This window comes from Protomyctophum parallelum (genome assembly GCF_964188405.1).
Source record: "Protomyctophum parallelum genome assembly, chromosome: 23".
Classification (NCBI taxonomy): domain Eukaryota; kingdom Metazoa; phylum Chordata; class Actinopteri; order Myctophiformes; family Myctophidae; genus Protomyctophum; species Protomyctophum parallelum.
In genome coordinates this window covers 25,640,179-25,667,678 of record NC_139715.1, presented here as the reverse complement: position 1 = coordinate 25,667,678, position 27,500 = coordinate 25,640,179, and the positions used below count along the sequence as shown (strand labels likewise).

At 44.7% G+C, this 27,500-nt stretch overlaps 1 protein-coding gene across 1 annotated transcript in view; it reads right to left on the bottom strand.

Moving 5' to 3' along the window:
- prox1a (prospero homeobox 1a) overlaps positions 1 to 27,500 on the bottom strand; it is a gene marked incomplete at both ends in the record, with an annotated part of 56,809 nt that overhangs the window by 9,211 nt on the left and 20,098 nt on the right. Inside the window, one exon of the mRNA XM_083758926.1 lies at positions 24,931 to 25,125. Within this exon, the coding sequence (XP_083615052.1) occupies positions 24,931 to 25,125 (195 nt within the window). The remainder of the gene's footprint in view (positions 1 to 24,930; positions 25,126 to 27,500) is intronic.

Below are 27,500 nucleotides of genomic sequence, written 5' to 3'. Positions count from 1 at the left end.
TCCTCTCCCCTATGATCTCTCTCTCTCTCTCTCTCTCTCTGCTATCATCAGTCCTGGCTTCGGTCAAATACTGTACACTCTATAGGAAAGCAAACACAGGCGCACGCACGCACGCACGCACACACACACACACACACACACACACACTATAAATGACATGTACTCTCACTTTCACCAGTGCCCCTGCCCCCCATCCCCCCCCTCTCTCCTTCCCTTCCTCCCTTCCTTCCTACCCTTTGGTCAACAGCGTGCTGACATGATCCTTGAAGACCTTCTTACTAGACACACACACACACACACACACACACACACACACACACACACACACACACACACACACACACACACACACACACACACACACACACACACACACACACACACACACACACACACACACACACACACACACACGCTCTGACTGGCTGTTCTTTCCATATCGGCCTTACACTGTATAACCCGTTCAGAGCGGGAACTCCCTTTTGGTGTTTTAAAAAGCATTAACCGTCATGCGTTATAGCTATTGAAAAATAGGTCTGCTATATTTCTTTGGACAAATCGTGAAAATGTCGCGAATCTTTGAATATATAGGTCTAGATTCTTTCACAGCGAACGTTTTTTTAAACTCATATGTTTGCTTCTGGGGGGGGGGGGGGATCCCTGGAACAACATATTTTCAGATGAGGGGTCCGGCAGCCAGCATATCATTCTGTGGGTCCTTGACATGAAATTGTTTGAGAACCTGCACTGATATAGACACATGATTTGGCCTAATTTGACTGAGGGACTGGAATCATATACTGTAGCTTCAAATTGACATATTGGTTGTTCAGTTTGACCCACCAGTTTTGGAGATGTGGCTTATAGAGTGATGTCTTGCCAGAAAACAGGCTTGAAAGGTTCACCTTTGTGGACTCTAACATCACACACGTTTACGCATTCATGTCATATTTACAGCACATTTAATATTTATTTATTATTTATATATTTATTTCAGACATGCTCTAGTATAGTATATGTGAAGAGTCTGCCTGGCCGTGCTATATATTAACTCATTTTGGATAAAATATAAAATACATTCAGTTTTTCTCCTCTGGTGAAAAGCTGGAGGTTGCACGATGGCAGGCTCTCAGTCAAATCTGGTCACATTTTGTAGAATCCGGTCTCAGTCCTGGATGGGTTAACCCATTCTGAACGGGAACCCATTTTGGTGTCGGCATCATGTTATGCTTTAGCTATTGAAAAATAGCAGATCCACAAGCTCATAGCGCGCCACCAAGTGGCGCGCTACGAGCTTGTAGGTCTGCTATTTTTGAAAAATCGAAGAACGACTGACATTTTTAGAATCTGATCTCAGGTCAGAATGGGTTAACAGGATGTTGTTTCCCTGTTTGTCCCTCACTTTGACAAGATGTTTTGTTTCCCATGTCGCCGTACAGCGGAGGCACTTCTGTCCCTGTCGACCAACCAGACGACTGCATGGCTGTTTTTTGCGCTGTTGTCGTACCAGCGTTGTCGTTTTCTTCGACTACAAAGAATGACGAAAATGTTGACTACCTTTTTTCACTGACAAAAACTATAAGCCATGATGACTAAAACTGAGACTAAATATGCTGTTGGTTTTGTCAAGAATTAAAACCTAGACTAAAATGTTAGGGACTATAGTGGACAAGTGATCCACTATAAGTCATTTTACACATTGTTGCACGCTGAAAATAGCAGATCTACAAGCTCACAATGTGTTGTGGGCTTGTAGATCGGCTATTTTCAGCAAGTGTAAAATCAGTCATTACGATGGCATGAAGGCCCGGGTTGACTAAATCAACTGTAGATTTAGTCGACTAAAATCTTATGATATTAGACTAAACACTAAAACATTCCAGGTGACTAAAATGTGACTAAAACTAAATGAAAACCATTCAAGAGACTATGACTAAAACTAAAATCAGTGTGCTGCCAAAAACAACACTGTGTCGCACAGGGCAAAAAAAACCCAAGGGAAAACAGAGTCAGTCAAAGTGTCTCGGAGATAACGTTTATCGATTTGTAACAATAAGTATAGGGTTCTTTTATCGCAAAAAAGGGGCAGAAATGCACATGGCTCATATGGTGACAGTGAACATTTGAATAATGCGCGTGAGTGTGTTTGACTCTGTCTTCTACCCGGAGCCAGCCAATGCTATCCTCCAGATGCTCTGCATATATAGGTTGCGACCTTATATATTGTCAATGACTTACATGAGAGGGGGAGAGGTGGTGGAGTTAGCAGACAGTTTGAGACAGTGGTCCAATGGAGTTATAAGAGGTTTTCAATATTTTCAAAACAACACAAAGACGTGAACGTTGTTCATATAGCACTGACTTATGGACTTATTAGTTTTTCACTTGTAGGTCTGCTATTTTTGAAAAATCGCTAAAATGTGGTGCAAACCTTTGAATATATATTATTTCAGAGGGGGGGGGGTCCCTGGAACAACATATTTTCAGATGAGGGGGTCGGTGGCCAAATTCATAACATTTTTGGGGTGCTTGACATGAAAAACCTGGAAAACCACTGACATAGAAACATGGGGCGTTTTACAGAAAACTATCAGGATGTAGAAGGCATGTGTAAAATCTAATAACGCCCGACCAGGAGGCTTGGGGACTACAGTACTGTATATATAGAGCGCTGGAGGTTTTCCCTGGTCCTCAGGTCTAATAACGCCCGACCAGGAGGCTTGGGGACTGTAGAGCGCTGGAGGTTTCCCCGGGACAACTAACATGCCAATGTGCTTCCTTTCTTCGGAAAAGGCTTTTGTCAATTAGTCACTGATCTCACTGTCACCAGGACAATGACCATGAAGTTTCTCTTTGTTCCAAACTGCATGTGACCGAGAGGAAGGCTCTGTGTCTGCGCGACTCAGTACTGTATACGTGTACGCCTGTGTGTGTCTTCTCTCGAGTCTAATGAATGTACGTCTTCGTGTGTGTGTGTGCGCGCGCACGCGCGTTTGTACAGTATGTGTGTGCATGTGTCTACGCTGGTACTTCTAATTCGGCATGTGTGTGTGCGTGCGTTATATATGTGTTCCTTCCTTGCACATGTATGCTTTTGTGCTCGTATACGTGTCACGGCCTGTTGCACTGCTTTAGCGCGTGCCTGTGTGTGTGTGTGTGTGTGTGCGCAGGCGGCTCTTCCTTGAGTGTGTGTGCGTGCGTGCGTGAGTGTGTGTGATTGTGTGTGTCACCCGGAGAGGACAATAACCAGGGTCATCTGACTGTGAGGCTGCAGACCACAAAGTATCACATGACGGCGACTGAAGGCCGTGCCTTTGTTAGTGGGGCCTATTGTCAACGCTAAGGAGACAGCTGGGGCTGGGGAAGGGAATCACTGTCGCACGCGCACACGCTTCACAATGGAAATATATAAATATACACGCACGCAGCTGCACACACACACACACACACACACACACAAGCAACGCAGGCGCACTCTCGTCCGCTTGCATTCAAACGCACCTCCTCCCGCATACAAGAGACACGCAAAAAAAAGTGCGGAGGCACTTAAGTAGCCTATACCAAACACACCTACAGTGTAGACACACACACACGTACGTGCACACTGCACACACACACACACACACACACACACACACACACACACACACACACACACACACACACACACACACACACACACACACACACATTGTGGGTGACAGTGACATGTATCACAGAGACAATGCCACCTGCCAGTTTCTGTCACTATAATTATAGCTATCTGCTTGTATAGCTGCTACTCTGCTGTGCTCTGTCTGTGTACGCGTGTACGTGTGTGCGTGCGTGCGTGCATGCGTGCGTGCGTGTTTGTGTGTGTGTGTGTGTCCCCGAAGAAGAAGGCATCTTCTGTGTTATTGAGCCTGATTGGAATCACGAGGTGGGTGGTGCATGGGTGTGTGCGTGGTGTGTGTGTGTGTGTGTGTGTGTGTGTGTGTGCGTGTGTGTGTGTGAGAGAGCAAGAGAGGGAGAGAGAGTTGGAGTAAGTCACTTAGTGCTTCGTCTCCATTGACACTGAGTAGCATGGGTGAAAGACACTCTGGTGAGAGACTTTTAAATGACCATATAGCACGGGTTTGGCATGTTTAAGCCTCTATTTCAGACCCATAAGATAACTATGGCTTTATAGGGGTACAGGTGGGCTAATGCCCACATGAGCAACCCTGTCCTATTATATCCTTTCCAAATTGTCCAGTTGGTCATTTATCCCATTCTGGACGGGAACCCCTTTTGGTGTTTTTAGCATTATATGTTTATACTTTAGCTATATTGAAAAATAGCAGATCTACAAGTTCATATGAGCTTGTGGATCTGCCGTTTTTTTAGGTCTAAATGGGTTATAATGGACCGGAGCTCTCCTGCATCTGTAAAAGAGTCTCTGGCACCTTAGTATGCCTGCAGTAAAATGCCCAGTAAAAATGACCCTGTGGGTCATTTTTACTGTGGGCAGCCCTGCAGTGCAGATGTATGTCTTTGTTGGGGAAAGAGGAGCTCTGTGCCCTATTTTAAAACCATGCATGATGGTGACTTAACGAATGTTTCCGCACTTAAACATTGATTGGACATAGTAACGTCAAGCAAAATTATATATGGTAAGATTTGTGAAGATCTGTATGGTGGCATCTTCCCCTATATAGAAATCTTGGTGAAAAGCAAAAACAGGTATGTTTAAAGAATGTCTGTAGTAAAAGTATATCCGCAAAAAAAGAGGGATGTAACGTCTCTGTGAGGAGACTGGCAGTAAGGGCGGTGGTCAAATGGAGTTGTTTTGTCAAAACTGCCCGGTTGTAAATTGTAACCAAGATGAAACCATATCGAGCACCTGCTATAGTGGACTCTCAGAGGTCTAGAGATGTATGGGGGAAATGCCACATGGTGGGTTTTAAAATTAACATTACTTATAATGCAGCATTATACGGAGTATTTGATGAAAGAATGTCTGCTATATGGAACAAGACTTGTATTGGGCTGTATAGTTAGTGTGGTTGCCCGAATGGGCAACCAGACTCTTGTAACTGTGACACTTTATACTTTTTAGTGTGGTTGCCCGAATGGGCAACCAGACTCTAGTAATTGTAACACTTTATACTTATTATTATTTTTTCACTGGAGTAGTCTTTATTTTGACGCTTTATACCTCCCACACTGTACGCTGTACGCACTTGAGCCATATGTCAAATTGACCGGAAAAATCGGGAATCGTGTGCTTGTATTTTGTTAAGAGAAATGTTGTATAGTTTAATTGATATGAATTTATTAGTGAATTAAATTTCCCCATTGACATGAATGGGAAAAGGCAAAAATTCACATAAAAGTATTTGTTCGTCGGAGACTGTAATCACTATAGTTACAAAACTTTTAGGGATAATTCAACATTATCCCTAAAATTATTTAACCCTAAAATTTTATCGGTCGGCCTCATGGTGGCGCTATAACAGCCCACTTTACCTTTTGGCTTACAACTCTTGAACCGTAGGTCGTAAAATCAAAATTATTTTTTCCCTGGATTCCTTGGGTCATGACGCATCTCCCCATATAGGCCACGCCCATTTCCGCCATGATAGATTTTCCGCCATTTTGAATTATGTCCAAAACACACTTTTTGCTTTTCCTCCTACAGATTTCGTTCAAATCTCACAGAAATCGGCACACGTGATCTCTGGACCCATCCAATTAAAACTGAGCCGCAGAATTTTGAAAGTGCGTATCGTTCGGCCGTAATCGTCTTCCGAAGTTAGTAGGAGGGGCCTATATCACAAAAAATGCCATAAATCACGAACGGAATGTCCAATCCATCCCAAATTTCAATCACAGGTCCGGGGTGGTTCAATCAACCAAGTTCTAAAAGCTCTAAGTTCTAAAATTCCATTTTCATCCATAGGGGGCGCCGCAAATGCGAGAAATGTAACCATTTGTCGCAAAAACATGAATATCGGGGGTTAAATCCCCTCCGAATTACTTACGCATGATCTAAGGCGTGACTTGAAATTGTAATTGGCTGGCAATACTAGTGGGAGGGGCATATGTAAGCCACTGCGGCAACCACACTCTGCAATTTTTTAAAATTGCGAATTTTCTAGTTAGTGTGGTTGCCCGAATGGGCAACCAGACTCTTGTAACTGTGACACTTTATTATTATTTTCTCACTGGAGTAGTCTTTATTTTGACGCTTTATACCTCCCACACTGTACGCTGTACGCACTTGAGCCATATGTCAAATTGACCGGAAAAATCGGGAATCGTGTGCTTGTATTTTGTTAAGAGAAATGTTGTATAGTTTAATTGATATGAATTTATTAGTGAATTAAATTTCCCCATTGACATGAATGGGAAAAGGCAAAAATTCACATAAAAGTATTTGTTCCTCGGAGACTGTAATCACTATAGTTACAAAACTTTTAGGGATATTTCAACATTATCACTAAAATTATTTAACCCTAAAATTTTATCGGTCGGCCTCATGGTGGCGCTATAACAGCCCACTTTACCTTTTGGCTTATAACTCTTGAACCGTAGGTCGTAAAATCAAAATTATTTTTTCCCTGGATTCCTTGGGTCATGACGCATCTCCCCATATAGGCCACGCCCATTTCCGCCATGATAGATTTTCCGCCATTTTGAATTCTGTCCAAAACACACTTTTTGCTTTTCCTCCTACAGATTTTGTCCAAATCTCACAGAAATCGGCACACGTGATCTCTGGACCCATCCAATTAAAACTGAGCCGCAGAATTTTGAAAGTGCGTATCGTTCGGCCGTAATCGTCTTCCGAAGTTAGTAGGAGGGGCCTATATCACAAAAAATGCCATAAATCACGAACGGAATGTCCAATCCATCCCAAATTTCAATCACATGTCCGGGGTGGTTCAATCAACCAAGTTCTAAAAGCAATTCCATTTTCATCCATAGGGGGCGCCGCAAATGCGAGAAATGTAACCGTTTGTCGCAAAAACATGAATTTCGGGGGTTAAATCCCCTCCGAATTACTTACGCATGATCACGGGGGTCAAATTTGAATCACATGTCCGGGGTGGTTCAATCAAGCAAGTTCTAAAAGCAATGCGGACGTCTCTGTCGTTTATACCAAACCAAACCATTTCAAAATCGGTTGCAAATTGAGAAAGCTATTGTTATTTAAAAACTACATCTAAGATGGCCGCCACGCACACGACCTCGCCGTCCATTGGCCAGAAGCGAGTCCTGGTTCTGCCATCTGGTGACGTGAGCTGCTTTCCTATTGGCCGAATTGCTATGGTGTGAGCTTTGAAACCTAATAGACCCTATTCACGTGACGTCAGTTGCTCTTCCGGTTTAGACATTGGGGGGAAATACTTTTTTCTCCATTGAGATTATATGGACCTCTTCTGGCTGGCAATATTAGTGGGAGGGGCATAAGACTAACTGACCATTTGTCAGTGTACACTACAGAGGTAGTGGCAATAATCCTGGCCTTGCAGTGGGTAGAGGAGAAAGGGATCGACAATACTGTTATTGCGTCTGATAGCTTCTCTGCACTGGAAAGCATCAAGTCAGGCAGATCTGCATGCAGAATGGACCTCCTTAGTGAGGCACATATGAGCTTATATAGAATAGGAAACAGAGGAATAGTAACACAGTTCTTGTGGGTTCCACCTCATTCCGGAGTGGAAGGGAATGAGCGAGTAGACATTTTGGCCAAGCAATCATTAAGAGTGGAGCAGGTAGACATGCGCGTGACTATAAGCAAGAGTGAAGTCAAACCAATGATCAAGAAATATTCAAAGGCAGTGTGGCAGGAGTATTGGGATGAAGGGGAGGTTGGAAGACACCTCTATAACATTCAGAGGCAGGTTGGTACTGAGAGGGGAATACCGGACTACTCGCCTCGGCGAGTGGACTTCACCTTTGGCGAGTGGCCTTCCCCTTTTGGTGAGAAGCCTTCACTTTCCGGGGCGGGTTGTCCGAGAGAACTCGCCCCGGAAAGTGAAGACTTCTCGCCAAAAGGGGAAGACCACTCGACCCGAAAGTGAAGCCCCAAGATGGTCCGTTGCTGCCCTCTAAAGGCCTGAAATAATTACTTACAATGTGTAAGGACTCACTCAAAAACTGAACAAAATGTCATTGTTTCCTTATTATAGTTTGCCTATTTGGTGTGCTCAGCTGGGCCAGACACTCTTAAGTCCCACCACCAGTGTCTACTGGAGGCAGGTTTAACCGGAAACATGCTGATATTGTTCATAGATGTGAATACACCCCCAGTGTAAATGACATGGTGGTCAAGTGGTAATATAAAAATCACCACTCTCGTTATAACATTCACAGCAAAGGTTTCAGCCAACAATTCGCTGCTCTACTGTATCCTGAGGACCGCAGCACACGGTAGGAGAAAGACTTTCCACTGAGAAACACATTACATTCACAACATTATAGTAACCTCTATAAAGAGACCATGGCTTGGCAGTGGCCTGTTGTTTCTATATTTAAATAAAATACATTACATTTGACCGTATATTTGACTCTTGTGTTATATTCTTGTGAAATATTCAGTAACATTCCATTGAACCTGTACAGCTAGTGTCAGCTACGTGAGAGTGAGAACTCCTACTACAATCCTTCTAAGTAAACAAATAGTTTGCACAGAACTTAATGTTGCCTTAACTTTGGCCTCAGGAAGTCAGTATAGTCGCAGATTTGTCATTTATATATAAATGTATGAAAGATAAAAAGCACTTTGTTTACTTGAAATTGTTGAAAACTTGAATTGTTAAATGTTGAGTAAGTTTGAATGAATATAGGCTACTTGCTTAACAGTTTGCACTATTGTACACTGACTAGACTTAAGTGTATACGTTTACAATGATTGTTTTCTTTGTAGCCTATTGTGGAATGTTTTGTTCATTGTTGAATGTGTTGGGCTACGCCCTAGCCTACTATAGCCTACTTGCAAATGTTGCAATTTCTGTCACACTCGGTGTGAGTGCATCTGAGTGGTAAATAAAAATGCTAATTATTCCTTATAAGCTAATGCTAAAAGGAATTGGTTCAACTTGCCCCATGGCCACTTTTTGACAAAACATGGCTAGCTTAATGCTCCAGGCTAATGTTTAGCTAAATGATTCACATGGGTTTTATACATTGGTATATCACCAACATGCATGATATATAAGTTTAGACCTGGGTGCTTTTGCTTTAATATAAAAATGATTATTCCAGAAAAGTTTATTTTTTTACTTTGACCAGCAAAAAAACACTTTTTTGTGTATAAATGTACTTTCCACTTTGTCCATGTGTCTCTCATCTTCACAGTCAGGTTGAAATGGTGGGTGTGTCCTGATTTTGAGGTCACATGACAACTCATGTGTGTAGTTTTAAAGATACAGGGGGTGGTTCAACTTACCCGTCGGTTCATCTTCCCCCATCCTCCCCTATTGGGTGGCAGAGCACCAAATTGAAGCAGACAAAAGGTTGAGAAACACTGGTGTAAAGTACCGTGCCGAATTCAAATAGCCACTACTTTGCATAACAACAGGCGCAGCCCCGGCGTCCAGTCACGTGACACCATGACATGGCGTGTTTTCCTATAAGCTTTCTCTCTCTCTCATACCTAAACACAGACCTAGGCTACAGGTTGTGTTGTTTTGTCGTTACCCTCCTGGATTTACTGTTTCGTTTATACCATCTTTACTCGTCGACGTCTTCTCTTCTTCACCTTTCCACGGTCCCAAGGCTAAAAGGTATGTTTTGACAATCTATCCTGTTTTGCAATTGTAAGACATTGTCTGTATACTCTTAAGGAAATAGCTCTTAGCTAACGTTGTAACCCTAAGGTATATAGGGGGATTGTTAAGGCACAATTAACTTGCTGAACTCTCTCGAAAGTTATTGCTAATGCTAGCATAGCTATCTCCATACCATAACAAAAATACAACATCAACCACAAGTCGCCAATACTTTAACTTCACAATTACATTCCTTTTTTTGGTGATTTTCGTTTTTAGCAATATTAACAACAATCGGAATGTTAAAGAATTATTTTATTCCATCAGAAAGTCGTTTTAGTGTCAGTTTATAGCATTCAAATCTGCTATAGACCAGCTTGACATGGATAGACAATGATTCCACTTGTATTATAAGGAGAGACATTCAGAAGCAGCTTGGACTCCTCATGCACAGAAGGAGGCATGATGTCAGTCCACTGCCCCCCCAGGTTGGCAGAGGAAGTTTAGCGCCCAGGATTACATTAGATAATTGGCACTGGCTGAAAAGAAAACTAGGTTACAAAAACAACGATTGCGGCAACCACACTCTGCAATTTTTTAAAATTGCGAATTTTCTAGTGTTATTTGTTAGTGTGGTCTTTATTAGTAGTCTTTATTTTGACGCTTTATACCTCCCACACTGTACGCTGTACGCACTTGAGCCATATGTCAAATTGACCGGAGAAATCGGGAATCGTGTGCTTGTATTTTGTTAAGAGAAATGTTGTATAGTTTAATTGATATGAATTTATTAGTGAATAAAATTTCCCCATTGACATGAATGGGAAAAGGCAAAAATTCACATTCAAGTATTTGTTCCTCGGAGACTGTAATCACTACAGTTACAAAACTTTTAGGGATAATTCAACATTATCCCTAAAATTATTTAACACTAAAATTTTATCGGTCGGCCTCATGGTGGCGCTATAACAGCCCACTTTACCTTTTGGCTTATAACTCTTGAACCGTAGGTCGTAAAATCAAAAAAATGTTTTCCCTGGATTCCTTGGGTCATGACGCATCTCCCCATATAGGCCACGCCCATTTCCGCCATGATAGATTTTCCGCCATTTTGAATTTTGTCCAAAACACACTTTTTGCTTTTCCTCCTACAGATTTCGTCCAAATCTCACAGAAATCGGCACACGTGATCTCTGGACCCATCCAATTAAAACTGAGCCGCAGAATTTTGAAAGTGCGTATCGTTCGGCCGCAATCGTCTTCCGAAGTTAGTAGGAGGGGCCTATATCACAAAAAAAATGCCATAAATCACGAACGGAATGTCCAATCCATCCCAAATTTCAATCACATGTCCGGGGTGGTTCAATCAACCAAGTTCTAAAAGCAATTCCATTTTCATCCATAGGGGGCACCGCAGAAGCGAGAAATGTAACAGTTTGTCGCAAAAACATGAATTTCGGGGGTTAAATCCCCTCCGAATGACTTACGCATGATCTAAGGCGTGACTTGAAATTGTAATTGGCTGGCAATACTAGTGGGAGGGGCATATGTAAGCCACTGCGGCAACCACACTCTGCAATTTTTTTAAATTGCGAATTTTCTAGTTATTTTTTCACTGGAGTAGTCTTTATTTTGACGCTTTATACCTCCCACACTGTACGCTGTACGCACTTGAGCCATATGTCAAATTGACCGGAAAAATCGGGAATCGTGTGCTTGTATTTTGTTAAGAGAAATGTTGTATAGTTTAATTGATATGAATTTATTAGTGAATTAAATTTCCCCATTGACATGAATGGGAAAAGGCAAAAATTCACATAAAAGTATTTGTTCCTCGGAGACTGTAATCACTATAGTTACAAAACTTTTAGGGATATTTCAACATTATCCCTAAAATTATTTAACCCTAAAATTTTATCGGTCGGCCTCATGGTGGCGCTATAACAGCCCACTTTACCTTTTGGCTTATAACTCTTGAACCGTAGGTCGTAAAATCAAAATTATTTTTTCCCTGGATTCCTTGGGTCATGACGCCCATTTCCGCCATGATAGATTTTCCGCCATTTTGAATTTTGTCCAAAACACACTTTTTGCTTTTCCTCCTACAGATTTCGTCCAAATCTCACAGAAATCGGCACACGAGATCTCTGGACCCATCCAATTAAAACTGAGCCGCAGAATTTTGAAAGTGCGTATCGTTCGGCCGTAATCGCCTTCCGAAGTTAGTAGGAGGGGCCTATATCACAAAAAATGCCATAAATCACGAACGGAATGTCCAATCCATCCCAAATTTCAATCACATGTCCGGGGTGGTTCAATCAACCAAGTTCTAAAAGCAAATGCGAGAAATGTAACCGTTTGTCGCAAAAACATGAATTTCGGGGGTTAAATCCCCTCCGAATTACTTACGCATGATCTAAGGCGTGACTTGAAATTGCAATTGGCTGGCAATACTAGTGGGAGGGGCATATGTAAGCCACTGCGGCAACCACACTCTGCAATTTTTTTAAATTGCGAATTTTCTAGTTTGCACTGTGGTCAATAAGATCTGGAACACCATGCAGGAGAGCCACGGTGATCCACCAGGAGGCCACCTCTGGAGAGGTGCAGTCTTTAAACATATTGTGACTGAACTAAAAAGACAGAGAACCCTGGACTTGAGACAGAAAAAACTGAAACCATGGCACTTAACAATGTGAAAAAATAATTATATATATATATATATATATATATATATATATATATATATATATATATAAAACCACTGATCTACATTATAGGGCTTTCACTTCTAGTGATTTTTACTAGTTGACTATATTGGACCCTAGTGCAGACAAAGGCAGAGGACAGGCAGGTGTTGGACCCTAGTGCAGACAAAGGCAGAGGACAGGCAGGTGTTGGACCCTAGTGCAGACAAAGGCAGAGGACAGGCAGGTGTTGGACCCTAGTGCAGACAAAGCAGAGGACAGGCAGGTCGAAAGCAAGGGGAGGTATATTAACCAAAATCAGGAACATACACTGGAGTACGAGGAGAGCAAGGCAAAACACTAGGAGCTAGGCAAAACACTAGGAACATGGAAAACACTAAACCACTGACAACATTTTACGAACGAACAAGGAACTGAACACACAAGGGCAAACTTATAGACATGGGATAACTAGACACAGGTGAACACCACTGACAATCAACACTGGGATAGGCTGGGGAACTATTAAAGGGGACACAGGTGGAAACATGGGCAATCACAGGACTAGTGAGACAAGACAGGAACAGAACTACAGGGGCAGACAGGAAGGCACAAAACAAGACTACAAAATAACAGTTCACAGTGTAAAGCAAAACTGCAACTAAGAAACAAGGAAAAATACAGTGTACAACATCACAGTAATAACTAAAACCAAGAAACAGGGTACACAAATAACATAACACAAGTCACAGACTGTGACAGTCGACTAGTTGTTTAACTACCTATTATGTAAAAAGAAGACGTTTTTTACATTTAAAAAATGTGTACATTGGTGACTATAATCTAGCATTCTAGCTGATCTTGAGGCCTATGAGGCCAAATGTAAAAATAAAGACATGAATTATCAGACAGTAAAATGGTCCATCTTGTGTGCAGACTGCAGTATGCGTTACATATATGTGTCAGAAGCTGTGCAGAGACAATGAAGTGTATAGTCCTCTGCTTGTCCTCAACATTGAGTATGACTGTAGTTGTTACGTGATGTTGTGTGTGTGTGTGTGTGTGTGTGTGTGTGTGTGTGTGTGTGTGTGTCTTGACAGGAATAACATTAATGGGCAAAGAAAGTTTGGAACTATCACTTTGTTCATTATTGTGTGCAGGTGTCTGTGTGCGTGTGTGTGTCGTCATGCACGCACACACGCACCACTGCAACTGTGACAGAGGAAGGGGAAACAAAAGACAATTGGAACCTCAGGCTGAGAGGGGGGTAAAATAAGTAAGAGAGAGAGAGAGAGAGAGACATAGAGAGAGAGAGAGAGAGAGAGAGAGAGAGAGAGAGAGAGAGAGAGAGAGAAAGAGAGAAGGATACAGATTAGAGGAGAGGAGAATGGAGAGAGGAGAGAGAGAAGGAACGAACAAAAGAACGATACAAACGGAGAGCATTATGGTCCCCAGGCTGACATGAAGTGTGTGTGTGTGTGTGTGTGTGTGTGTGTGTGTGTGTGTGTGTGTGTGTGCTCACGCGCACCTGTGCACGTGCGTGCGTCCAGGTGCATGGTCTTGTGTGCTAATTGATTGCCGCATTATTGATTTGAACTGCTCTCTCACACAGACACACACGCATGCACACGCGCACACGCATGAGCGCACACACACACACAAACACACACTCCATACATGAAATTTCAGACGTCGGACCAATAAGACTTAAATGAACACTCGTTAACAACTAAGCACTTAAACCCTCTAGACTTGGTAAACTGGACCCGAGTTAGCTCTGGTCTTGGACCGCTCCTTTTCCCACCTAAACCACACAAAGACAACACCTGTGCTGTTACACTTTATGTTAGAGAGAACTGTGGGGTTCCCCAAGGAAGCATACTAGGGACATTACTATTTTTACTTTACATTAATGATATGAGTGAGAAGGAAGCATACTAGGGACATTACTATTGTTACTTTACATTAATGATATGAGTGCCGCTTGTAATTGCAAATTGTTCCTGTTTGCAGACGACTCAGCTCTCCTGATATCGGGAGAAGAAAAAACTCAGGTTGAGTAGATGCTCAGTTCGGAACTCACCAAAATCTGAATTTGGCTTACGGATAACAAACTCTCATTACACCTTGGTAATACAGAATCTATTCTCTTTGGGTCTTTGGCGCGGACATCGTGACGAGGCTGACGCTTTATGACGCGTGGCACTGCCACGCGTTTTGAGCTTGGAGATCGGCTATTTTTGCTACGACAGTAATATACAATGTGGCCCCTCTGGAGTGAGTGTGGAACTAGAGTGGTTCCTCTGGAGTGAGTGTGGAACTATAGTGGCCCTCTGGAGTGAGTGTGGAACTATAGTGTGGAACTATAGTGGCCCTCTGGAGTGAGTGTGGAACTATAGTGTGGAACTTTAGTGTGGAACTATAGTGGCTCTCTGGAGTGAGTGTGGAACTATAGTGGCCCTCTGGAGTGAGTGTGGAACTATAGTGGCCCTCTGGAGTGAGTGTGGAACTATAGTGTGGAACTTTAGTGTGGAACTATAGTGGCTCTCTGGAGTGAGTGTGGAACTATAGTGGCCCTCTGGAGTGAGTGTGGAACTAGAGTGGTTCCTCTGGAGTGAGTGTGGAACTATAGTGTGGAACTATAGTGGCCCTCTGGAGTGAGTGTGGAACTATATATAGTGGCCCTCTCCATCGTCACAGTTGCCCACCCCTGACCTAAATGCATATCAAACTATATGGGTCTTTCAAATGAAAAACGTGGAGAATGGGCGCTCTTTAAAGTGAAGGGAGGGCGAGTGGCACTCCGAGCGCCGCCCTGAATGAACTCACGTCGGACAAGAAGCGACGAACAGGGAACAGGGTGAATAACAAGGTAAAGAAAGGATGACAGAGGTGTTTTTTTCCCCCCCGAAACGCAGGAGGAGAAAAGACGTGAGAGCTTCGGCCCCTTTGAGGGAAGCGGCCGCTTGAAGACATCCGATAGTCCTGAAACATGAGTGTGCATGGGACCACACTGTGTGCCTCCAGGTGTGTGTGTGTGTGTGTGTGTGTGTGTGTGTGTGTGCGTGCGTGCGTGCACACGCACGCGTGCACGCGCGTGCGAACCCACACGCCTTCCAAAGTCAAAGGGCAGATGATTTTGATGGCAACCACACCCAGTGTTCAAGGGAGCTGAGTATATCTTGAACTCAATTAGGTATCTGTATGTGTGTGTGTATGTGTGTGTGTGTGTGTGTGTGTATGTGTGTGCGTGCGTGCGTTCGTGCGTGCACGTGAGCGAGAGGCACAGCTGTGCCATCATTTTGCTGCTGACAAAGACAGTGAGGATCCTTGAACTGGAAAGATGAGACCGTCCTCAGGAAGGCTCCATAAAAAAACGTCTCATTGTCCCTTTGCAAACGCCCCTCCGCGCGCGCACACACACACACACACACACACACACACACTGAAACCTAAGCCCCCACACTCTCCTGCACTCTCAGCCCTCCTGCAGTCATACTTGCCAGTGTAAATCACTTGGGGTGAGTTGCTAATATTTGGACGGGTCGTGGTTTTGGGGCCTGTTCTTATTTTTAAATCCGTATAGAGTTCACTGTACTCATTTCACTCCGCTCGTGCTGCGGATTTCACTGTGCGGTCACGCGCACGTGCGCAAACACACAGACACACACACACGGACACATACAAGGACACGGTATACCGAGAGCCATGCATGCACGTGCGTCCGCACATACTGTACAGTTACACAGTTCAGTCAGATAAGTTGAGATAACTCACAAATAGATTCAACCAATATTTATTATAGAATGAGACAAGTGTGCATAAAATATTTTATCGTGGCGTTCGGCTCTGCTACAGTTTTCTCCCTGCTCGGCACAATCAAACACCATCATTAAACGTTAAGAGCAGGGAGATAGATATACAATAACACCCCCATGGGGAACATAAATAACACTTGCCCGGGGTTAGTTAAGCCATTACATTATAGCACCCATTTGATTTATAAACACACATCAGTGGTTCTCAACCAGGTGGTCATGACGCCCAGAGGGGTCCCCGAATAGCCTTTAGTTAATGTTTCAGTAAAAGCACGGTCACAATACAGAATATATCGGTGGATGGAACGGTGTGGTGAACGCATCTTGCTGTTGGTATAAGATGAAAAGATGTAACACGCCCGACACCCCACAAGTGTTGTCAACTTCGACCCGCAAGTGAGAAGCTCACAGTGGGCAAGTTGAGGCTGAGCATTGATCAGCCCCAACGTGTCTGAGTCCTATAGCCGGGGAGCCACCGGCCCAAAAGCTCAGCGGTTACACTAGCATGACTGAAGTAAAATGTATAGCATGTGCTTAAAATCACATTTAGAAAATGTTTCAGATGTCAAAAAAATGTCTGAGATGACGGATGATGATGGTCATGGAAGGGGAACCTTCTGAAAGCGTCATGGGCAAAGATAAGATAATTAACTTCAAAATCTAAAAAGAAAAACGGTCAAAACGACCTCTCAGACATGCTAGTGTTATTAGCCTGTGATGTCATGCCGTGATTTTTATTTGTGTTTTCTCTATTCACTTGGTCATTAAGGTCCACAGACTGAGAGGCCTGCTCTGCCGGAAACATCGCAACCAATATAAGGCAAAGTTTCCCAAATTTCATCATGCTTTAAGTAGCATGTGACAATTGTGACATGTCAAACTAGGGAGTTTTCATGATTCTGAATCCATTCCGAGCATTAGTTTTGCACGAAAAACACTCCTTGGCCAAAATTCGGCCACTTGCCAAAATGTGCCCAAATGTGCTGACCTGTGCTGACCTTGGCCGTTTTTAGGCCAAGGAGTGTTTTTCATGCAAAACAAATGCTGAGGAGTGAAGGAGGGGGGGGGGGGGGGTCCTGACTCCCGAGCCCTGGACAAGTCATTTTGGGGGTTCAAAAAGTTTGGTCTTCTGGTAATCTGAGTTTCCAGAAGTTTTATTTTTCGCCACTAGGCGGGCGAGAAAGACTTCTGGGAAAAAATGACCGTATCCCTGTGAGGGAAGTACGTTGCGCTCAGAATCTGTGCGGACACTCCCCTTTCCGGTCTGAAGCACTGTCTGTGCATACCATGAAAATAGTCCGAAGGGAATCCAATTCCAAATTGAATTGTAGTAGACCACCACCACTCAAGGAGCAATTGTTTCCCTTCCGTCTTATTTAGATGTAGCGCCCACTCCATGTGGAACCCGCCCCTGTCTTTTGATTCGCATTTCATTTGAAACGCAATGCACTGGGCCACGCCCCTGCTGCACAGGATCTGAGGCCAATTTTCCTAGACTAGTCTTCTGGTGACAAAGCTGATAACCTGCATCACATCCTTGAACTCCTTCAACAAGACACGACGGCGAACATAGCAGATCTATAAGCTTGCAATGTTGCACGTCGCACCTTGTGTGACGCATTGCGAGCTTGTGGAGCTTGTGACGCCGGCCATAATATATATATATATATATATACGACAAAGTGTAACTCGGTGCTTTCACTCGGGTCGGTTTACGGTCGAGGAAAAGTTCGGGCCACTTTAGCCCCATATGATCGGCGATTTGAAATTGGCTACTTTCAAATAATCGTGAAATGATGTATCAAATGTGTGCAAATATATGTTTATTTAAATTACAACAACACACATCTTGTATGGGTCTCTCTGGCACAAATTATTTTCACAATGGGGGTCTGTGGCCAAATACATTACATACATTTGACATGAAAAGCTATGAGCACCACTGTTCTATATGCCTCCTGGAAGTTACAGACGCCTTTCTTCACCTTGCTTCTTCTATTTATACGCTTTCCTGAAGAGCAGACGATTCCCTCATCGCCTGTATACCCTCTCTCTCTCTCTCTCTCTCTCTCTCTCTCTCTCTCTCTCTCTCTCTCTCCCTCCCCCTCCCTCCCTCCCTCCCCCTATATCTCTTGTTACTGTACTTTAGTGCATGGGCAGAGCAGCAATTATGACCAAATTGTTATGGAGGGAGGGGAAGGCGTACGTGTGTGCTGTGTGTGAGTGTGTGCGTGTGCGTGCACGCGCGCACGCACGGAAAGAGTAATGCGAGTGCGGATGAAGAGAGACGGAGAGGTAAGAGAAGAAAGGAAAGTTGAAAGGTGCACATTGAAGGAGAGGAGAAGAAAGAGATGGGAGGAGGGCAAAGAAGACAATTAATGAAGCCGCTATAATCACTGGGGCCATGTTTACTCCAAGCCACACACAGTCACACACACACACACACACACACACACGCACGCACGCACGCACGCACGCGAGCGAGCGAGCGAGAGAGAGACAATCAACTGTGATCCGCGTGCGCGCTAACCCATTTTGGGCGGGAAGCCCTTTTGGTGTTCTAAAGTGTTATGGTTTAGCTGTTGGAAAAATAGCAGATCTACAAGCACCGAGTGCCGCGCTACGAGTTGTAGCTCTGCTATTTTTTTTAAACAATCGTGAAAATACCGTATATATATTCTCCTCATATATTTGCTTCTGGGGGGGGGGGTGTCTCTGGAACTACATACTTTCAGATGGGGGTCGGCGGCCAAATTCACATAAAATATGAAATATTGAGCACCACCGATATAGAAACATGGGTCTTTCAGAAAACTGTTAGGATTTAGGAGACATTTTTTTAAATTTCGACGTCAGGCCTGTGACGGTGCGACTCAGGATACAATTTACAATTTACAATTTAGGCATTTAGCAGACGCTCTTAATCCAGAGCGACTTACATTTAGGCAAGAACAAAAGCATGGGAATACATCACATAAAAGCATTTATCATGAAACATGCGTAAGCTAAGAAGGTAACAGTGGAATATCTATATGATGAAACTATACATACACTATACATAATAAACTATACATATTCACTACTATGCTATACATATGTACTATGGCGTGCTATGACTATATACAATACAATTATAGTGCTGTCTACATAACATGCTATAAGTCTAAGTCAAATGCTATCTAAGCCAACAGAAATTCTATCTAAGGGGTTAGGGTAAGTGCTATGGGCCATGATGGAGTCTGAAAAGGTGGGTTTTCAGGCTACGGCGGAAGATTGGGAGTGATGCTGCAGTTCTGACTGCAATGGGAAGTGCATTCCACAGTTTTGGAGCCAGAAGGGAGAAGAGTTTGGGACGTGTGGAGCGTTGTCCCGGCGTTTTTAGTGAGGGTACTTCCAGTTTCCCTGCGTTGGCTGATCTGAGTGCGCGGGAGGGTTTGTAGGGTTCAATCATACTTGTAAGATATGGGGGAGCCATACCTTTGGTTGCTTTGAATGCCAGCATCAGAGTTTTGTATTCTGTGCGGGCAGCGACCGGGAGCCAGTGGAGGGAGCGGAGCAGGGGGGAGACATGTGAGAATTTTGGCTGGTTGAAGACCAAGCGAGCTGCTGCATTTTGGATCAGCTGGAGAGGCTTAAGTGCACATGCTGGTAGGCCAGTAAGGAGGGAGTTACAATAGTCGAGTTTTGACAAGACTGTTGTCTGGATTAGGAGCTGGGCTGATTCCTGGGTGAGGAACGGTCTAATTCGTCGTATGTTATAGAGTGTGAACCTACATGATCGAGTGACAGCTGTGATGTGAGCTTTGAACGAGAGCTGACTGTCCAGGACAACACCAAGATTCCTGGCTGTTGGGACAGACGTTACCAGGGCGTTGTCTACGGAAATAGTTAGCTCCTGCATAGGGCAGGACTTAGCTGGGAAGAAGAGAAGCTCAGTCTTGTCTGGGTTCAGCTTGAGGTGGTTGGAGGACATCCACTGTGATATGTCAGTCAGGCATGCAGTGATGCGCTCTTCCACCTAGAACCCAATTGCAGAAACAGAGCAGGAGCAGAGCAGGTCAAATGTAGGTGATTTATTCTCCAAAACACAGGAACACAAGAGAACGCAGGAGAATACAAAGAACACTACAAGAACATAACTAGGTCTGAACACTGTAACAACATCTATATTCAAGCAGGGAACATAAGGGACTGAGGGTTAAGTAGACACAGGGATCACAAAACACAGGTGAACAGAACAAACAATCAACACTGGGATTGGCTGGGAGACTAACAGGACACAGGTGGAGAAAACTAGTAATCACAGGGAGGTGAGACAAGACAGGCAAACACAACTAGGCAGAACAGGAAACACTATAGGGCAACACTGCACAATAAAAGTGTACAACAGACTGATATCGTGACAAGGCCTTAGAACGGTTCACTCTGCAGAGGTTAATCAGCTAACGCAGATCAGCCTTGTTTCTCCGTAATTGCATTACACGTCGTTGATTATCCTGCTTATACGCCGTTCACGGCCACTTACCAGCAATTAAAACAACAGTGTTTATTCATATTTTTTGTGGGCAAGACGCTCTTTAAATAGAATCTTTGTGTCGGCACTATCTTCATCAACCTTGGAATAAACATTACCTCACGGTGAATGAATGCACAAGGGAGAGAGTGGCGGCGACCTAGAAACGAGCACCAACTTTCACACACAAACACATACGGAAACGCGCGTACGTTTTCTGCTCCCCAGAAACGCGGGGAGTTATATTGAAACCCACATTGTTTTTTTTTGTGTTAAGCTATAGCTTAAGGAACCACGCATGCATGCAGCACGGGGTTTCATATAATGTTTATTCATTTAGAACGGTTATAGGAGGCCACGAGGCCGTGTGCCGTTATCTGTAAATAATGCACACGGGCGCACCCTCCGGCCAATGGGAAACTAAGTATTCTCCATGGCTGCTGCCGCCGACGATTATTTTTTTGCTGCTTTCTTTTGTTTTAGCGATTTTAGCTGTTTTTGACAGGGTGGGCGGGGGCATTCGAACAAGGGGCTAAATATGTCCTTTTTACAAAATGTTATCTTTGTAAATTAACACAATCGGTCCCGAGATGCCTTCAAAATAGGAGTTCTGGGGTGCCGGAAAGACATGGCCGCTTTTACTCTTTTTTTCCAGTAATATGTAACTTAACTAGTTACTTTCACATTTTGAGTAATAATATTACATTTACTTTTTTCCAAAAGTAATATTATTACTATTTTCACGAGCCTTGGTGGAACTGTGGGTTTGAGTGTTTATTTATAATGGTACTGTAGACTGGATAGGGGTCAAGTTGCTTTGCAGACTAAATAAGTAGTATATTAGTGTTAAAGTAATATTTTGCCAACACTGGAAATGAAGCGTGTAGTATATCCATCAGATGAAAACCACAGAGAGCGCCGTGGAGTATAGGAGAGACGAGGCATTCTTTCTGCCGCGCTAACAGCTACGTGAACGGTAAGCTAATAGCTAAGTGAACGGTAAGCTAATAATGACTGCACGCTTCGCTCTGTACGGTGGCGTGTGACATCATCATCATACCTGGAAGTTATGCGGGAACGCCTTTACTGAGTGTCCAAAAACTACTCTCTGGCCTTGACAGCCCACACATCCACACAGAAAAGACCTATTTGATTGCATTACATGACAGTCACTCACTTTGCCACTCGACCTGCCATGCTCTGTATACATAGAGGGAGACATGGTGAAGGATGGAGGAGGCACAGACAGGGACGGAGGAAGGAAGGGAAGGGGAGGGGAGGGGAGGGGAGAGGAGAGGAGAGGAGAGGAGAGGAGAGGAGAGGAGAGGAGAGGAGAGGAGAGGAGAGGAGAGGAGAGGAGAGGAGAGGAGAGGAGAGGAGAGGAGAGGAGAGGAGAGGAGAGGAGAGGAGAGGAGAGGAGAGGAGAGGAGAGGAGAGGAGAGGAGAGGAGAGGAGAGGAGAGGAGAGGAGAGGAGAGGAGAGGAGGAGGGGTGTGTTGCGGTGGGGGACAAACCAAGGTGGAACTCTGATGATGCTAAATTTGGCAAAAGGAGAAGTCTCGCTCAGTGTGTGTGTGTGTGTGTGTGTGTGTGTGCGTGTGTGTGTGTGTGTGTGTGTGTGTGTGTGTGTGTGCGTGCGCGTGCGCGTGTCGAAGACTTGCTGAATCGGCCACAGTTCCAGTTTCACGCCTGTGAGTTTGACAGCGGGGCGAGCGAGGAAACGCCACAGTGGAAGAAAGAGAGAGAGGTAGAGCGAGAGAATGAGAGAGAGACACAGAACGACACAGAGAAAGAGAGTCCCCAGCCAACCATGTGCCCCCTTTGGGCAGATGGATGGAGGGATGGATGGATGGAGGGATGGAGGGATGGATGGATGGAGGGATGGAGGGATGGATGGATGGAGGGATGGAGGGATAGAGGGATGGAGGGATGGATGGAGGGATAGAGGGATAGAGGGATGGAGGGATGGATGGAGGGATGGAGGGATGGATGGAGGGATAGAGGGATGGAGGGATGGAGGGATGGATGGAGGGATGGAGGGATGGATGGATGGAGGGATGGAGGGATGGATGGATGGATGGATGGAGGGATGGAGGGATGGATGGATGGAGGGATGGATGGATGGAGGGATAGAGGGATGGAGGGATGTAGGGATGGAGGGATGGAGGGATGGAGGGATAGAGGGATGGAGGGATGGATGGATGGAGGGATAGAGGGATGGAGGGATGTAGGGATGGAGGGATGGAGGGATGGAGGGATAGAGGGATGGAGGGATGGAGGGATAGAGGGATAGAGGGATGGTGGGATGGATGGATGGATGGATAGATGGATGGATGGAGGGATAGAGGGATGGAGGGCTGGAGGGAGGGACTCCCCGAATAATTGACAAAGCGCTCAGTCCGAAATAATAACATAAAAAAAAATCATGGCACTTCAAAACTTGGGAGTGCCCGGTTTTCATGGTGACTTTTCATGTGATATACTGATCAATACACCGATTGATTGAGCACGATCCATTAGGATAAACATGCTCCGGCCCACCCATATGACCGCTTAACACGACAGCTGGACAACTTCCATGGTATATTTCAAGTTCACGGGCGCTGACCCAGAAAAGACATGGTCCCTCGACACGCACGCACGCACGCACGCACGCACGCACGCACCTCAGCATCATTTGCATGTTTGTGTGTGTGTGTGTTTTTGCCTTCCGTGTATATTTTTACATACACCTGTGAAGGCTACCTGACTCTCATTATGCAAAGCGTGCTGTTCTGGTGACTCCTCCGACACAAGACACTTAGAAAACACGCCACGCCGGCGTCTGCACACGTGTGTGAGTCGCTGTTGCATGCATTGTGTGGGTTTTGCAAATGTCCATCCTTACGCAAAGTTGCCTGCTAAGGTGTGTGTTGTGTCAGGTTGTGTCGTGTTGTGTTGTGTTGTGTCGTGTTGTGTGTGTGTGTGCATGTGTGTGTGTGTGCGTGTGTGTGTGCGTGTGCGTACTGGCAATGAAGTGTGTGCTAATGGTTATCTAAATGCCGGTGATGGGACGTTGTATAGCTGAAAGGCCCTTGGGCCCCCTTAGAACAATATTGGGCGAGAGAAAGAGAGAGAGAGAGAGAGAGAGAGAGAGAGAGAAAGAGAGAGAGAGAGAGGGAGAGAGAGAGAGAGAAAGAGAGAGAGGAACGTGACTGCTGCAAATCGCTTTGACAAGGACACCGAAGCCTCAAGCATTGTCCTCTCTCGCCTCATTGAACCCACACACCCCCCCCCCCCCACACACACACACACACACACACACACACACACGAACGTACGCTCGCACTTCCTTCGACATCCGCATCTCAGCAGAATCGCGAGGTGACTGTTGCACTCAGTCTGAACAGCTGACTGTTTAGAGGACGTGTGTGTGTGTGTGTGTGTGTGTGTGTGTGTGTGTGTGTGTGTGTGTGTGTGTGTGTGTGTGTGCGCGCGCGCACGCACGCTTAGATCAGTGTGTTTGTTTACAGGTTCTGTATTGTCGGGGGAGGAGGGGAGACCTTCATGTTCATTCCGTGGGACAGCTCATTGGTTTCAGCGTGTGGATTGTGGATTCACTTATGAAATCCATTATCTATAATTTAAATCACTTAAATTAAATGATAGGATGTTCATTCACCAATCACGTCTCTCCCGCCCGCGCGCAAGATAATGTTATATGCACACTAAGATAATGTTATATGCACACTAACGCAAATTGAATGCTAGATTCTGCGGCGGTGGTAAATGGCCGTATACATAGATTGTGCATTACATTCACCCATTCATTCACACACACACACACACACACACACACACACACACACACACACACACACACACACACACACACACACACACACACACACACACACACACACACACACACACACACACACACACACACACACACACACACACACACACACACACACACACACACAGATGGTGGAGGAAACCATGCAACGGGAACACTTCGACACTCACTCTGGGGGAGCCACAGGGACCCAACTGGGAACCTTTCGCTTACCATCCGGTCACTACCCCTGATCCACTGCCGCCCATGCAGAGTACATCACATACCTGTACACGCACGCATACACACACACACGCGCACACGCGCGCACACACACACACTGCACTCCGCTCCGTTACCTCAAAGTCGTTGGCCTTGTTGTAGTGCATGTTGAGCGCCCGGAACAGCTCCGAGTCGCGGCTCACCGCCAGCTCCTCGGACGCGGCCGCGCCCTCGTTGATGGCCTGCCGCGCAAACTTCTCCATCTGGATGTAGTAGAACTCCCGGAAGTTACTGAACCACTTGATGAGCTGCGACGTGATGCAGCGGTTGAACTGCGGGGGGGGGGGGGGGGGGGAGGAACGGACGGAGAGAGAGAGAGACACATGGCAGAGCAAAGTTACACTATACTGACTGCAGCCGTTCTCAATCAAAACAATCATATTTGAACTGAAGAGGGGGACCCCTATAGGAGGGGGACCCCTATAGCCATCACGGAACGCATAGCGGAGTCAGGCTGGGTTCCAGCCTGACTCGGTTTCCACAGATGTTAACCCATTCTGACCTGAGATCAGATTCTAAAAATGTCTGTTTGAAAATGACAGTTTTCTGAAAAAGCTATGTTTCTGTGTCAGTCGTTCTTCGATTTTTCAAAAATAGCAGACCTACAAGCTCTTAGCGCGCCACTCGGTGGCGCGCTATGAGCTTGTAGATCTGCTATTTTTCAATAGCTAAAGCATAAAGTAATGCTAACACCAAAAGGGGTCCCGTTCAGAATGGATTAATGTGAAAATGGCCGATCGACATGACTACGTGATTTGGTTCCACTTGTATACACTCAGAGTTCTACAGACTTGTAAGCCAGGGTTTTGATTTGGTTCCTATAACTATAGCAGGACCCCGCTGTGAAAAAAACCCACTGAACTGAGACCTGATGATGCAGAGAGGTTGTGTTTGGGAGAGAGAGACACACTTCAGGAGGGGATAGATTTATCTCAGCTGAAATCCATTACAGTATGACTTTAACCATCTGTTTAATTAAACCATTTTGGACTGAGGTCGATAAAAAAAAAGTCTTCTAAATCCTAACATCTTTCTGAAAAACCCATGTTTCTATGTCAGTGGTGCTCAACCTTTTTCATGTCAAGGACCCCCATAATTATGTATTTTGGGCCACAAACCCCCCATCTCAAAATATGTAGTTCCAGGGACCCCCCCAGAAGCCAATATTTGAATTAAAAATGTTGCCACATTTTCACGATTTCTCAAAAATAGCAGACCTACAGGCTCATTAGAGCTTGTATATCTGCTAGTTTTCAATAAGTACGGTATAACAGAATGCTTAAAACACCAAAAGGGGTTCCCGCCCAAAATGGGTTAAGCAAAGGGAGGGGGGAGGGGTCAGAGAGAGGGAGAGATCTCCTTGGATATTACATTCATATACCAGAGAGACTCAAGTTATTTTATTACGGGGGGAGGGGGCGACTTTCAAATGTTATTGCCCGTCCGACCAAAAGCATACCGTTGGCACAGAGAGGGATAGTATATCGCTTAGTAGCATAATATACATTTGTTGATATGAAACGTGAGCCCTGCTTGTGACCTTTGGTTTTAAAAAAACACAAAAACACTCGGAGCATCGGAGGTTTCTATACACTGAACTGAAAAAAAAGGAGCTCGTAACATAATGGACTCCTATTAAACGGTTCCATTCCAAACCAATTTGAGAAGAGAGAGAGAGTTGTTGTTTTTATTTGGTCTGTCACAGCTGCTGTTGTTTGGTCTGAATGAGACGAAAAACAGATTGCGTGCACGTCCGCTTCTCTGTGTGTGTGTGTGCGTGCGAGCGTGAGCGCGTGCCTTTGTGTTATTTATTGGCTCTAAAAATACGTGTATTCATTAGTTTAGCGTGAGCAGCTGACTGTAAGTGAGCAAACGGCACTCCGTGACGTTGACGATTTGTTCGTTAATCACCTGCATTCTGTAATGTTATGTTGTTCCCTGTTTTTTTACCGTGAATTTGAAATAAAGATTAAATTAATTAAAGAGTGTGTGCGTGCGTGCGTGCGTGGGTGGGTGTCTGTGAGTGTGTGTCTGTGCGTGTGCGTGTGCATGTGCATGTGTGTGTGTGTGTGTGTTCAGTGGAGAGGAAAAACGGCTTTGACACGGAGATTAACCACGGTATTGTTACAAGACATTGTCTCTCAGGAGCAGGGGATGAGAGACCGAGGGAGAGAGACACACAGAGAGAGAGAGAGAGAGAGAGAGAGAGAGAGAGGGGTGGGGGGGGGGGTGATGTGTTACTCAAAGAGAGGAAAGAGGGTTGATTTTTTTTCAGGAATGGTGAGGGGGTGAAATAATTGAGTATAATTGGGAGAGAGAGAGAGAGAGAGAGAGAGAGAGAGAGAGAGAGAGAGAGAGAGAGGAAAGGGAGAGGTTTTTAATGCATAGTGACAGGAGAGGAAAGTCTGTGTGTGTGTGTGTGTGTGTGTGTGTGTGTGTGTGTGTGTGTGTGTGTGTGTGTGTGTTTGTGTGTGTGTGTGTGTGTGCACATGCGTACAGTTGGGGCTTGACCAACAAATGAGCTATCATCTTTGCTTCTGGAACTAGATATTGCACATATGTATGGGGGTATATATATATATAATACACATATTTATGGGGGTCATTGACATGACATAGCCTAGTTGGAGAACCACTGACATAGAAA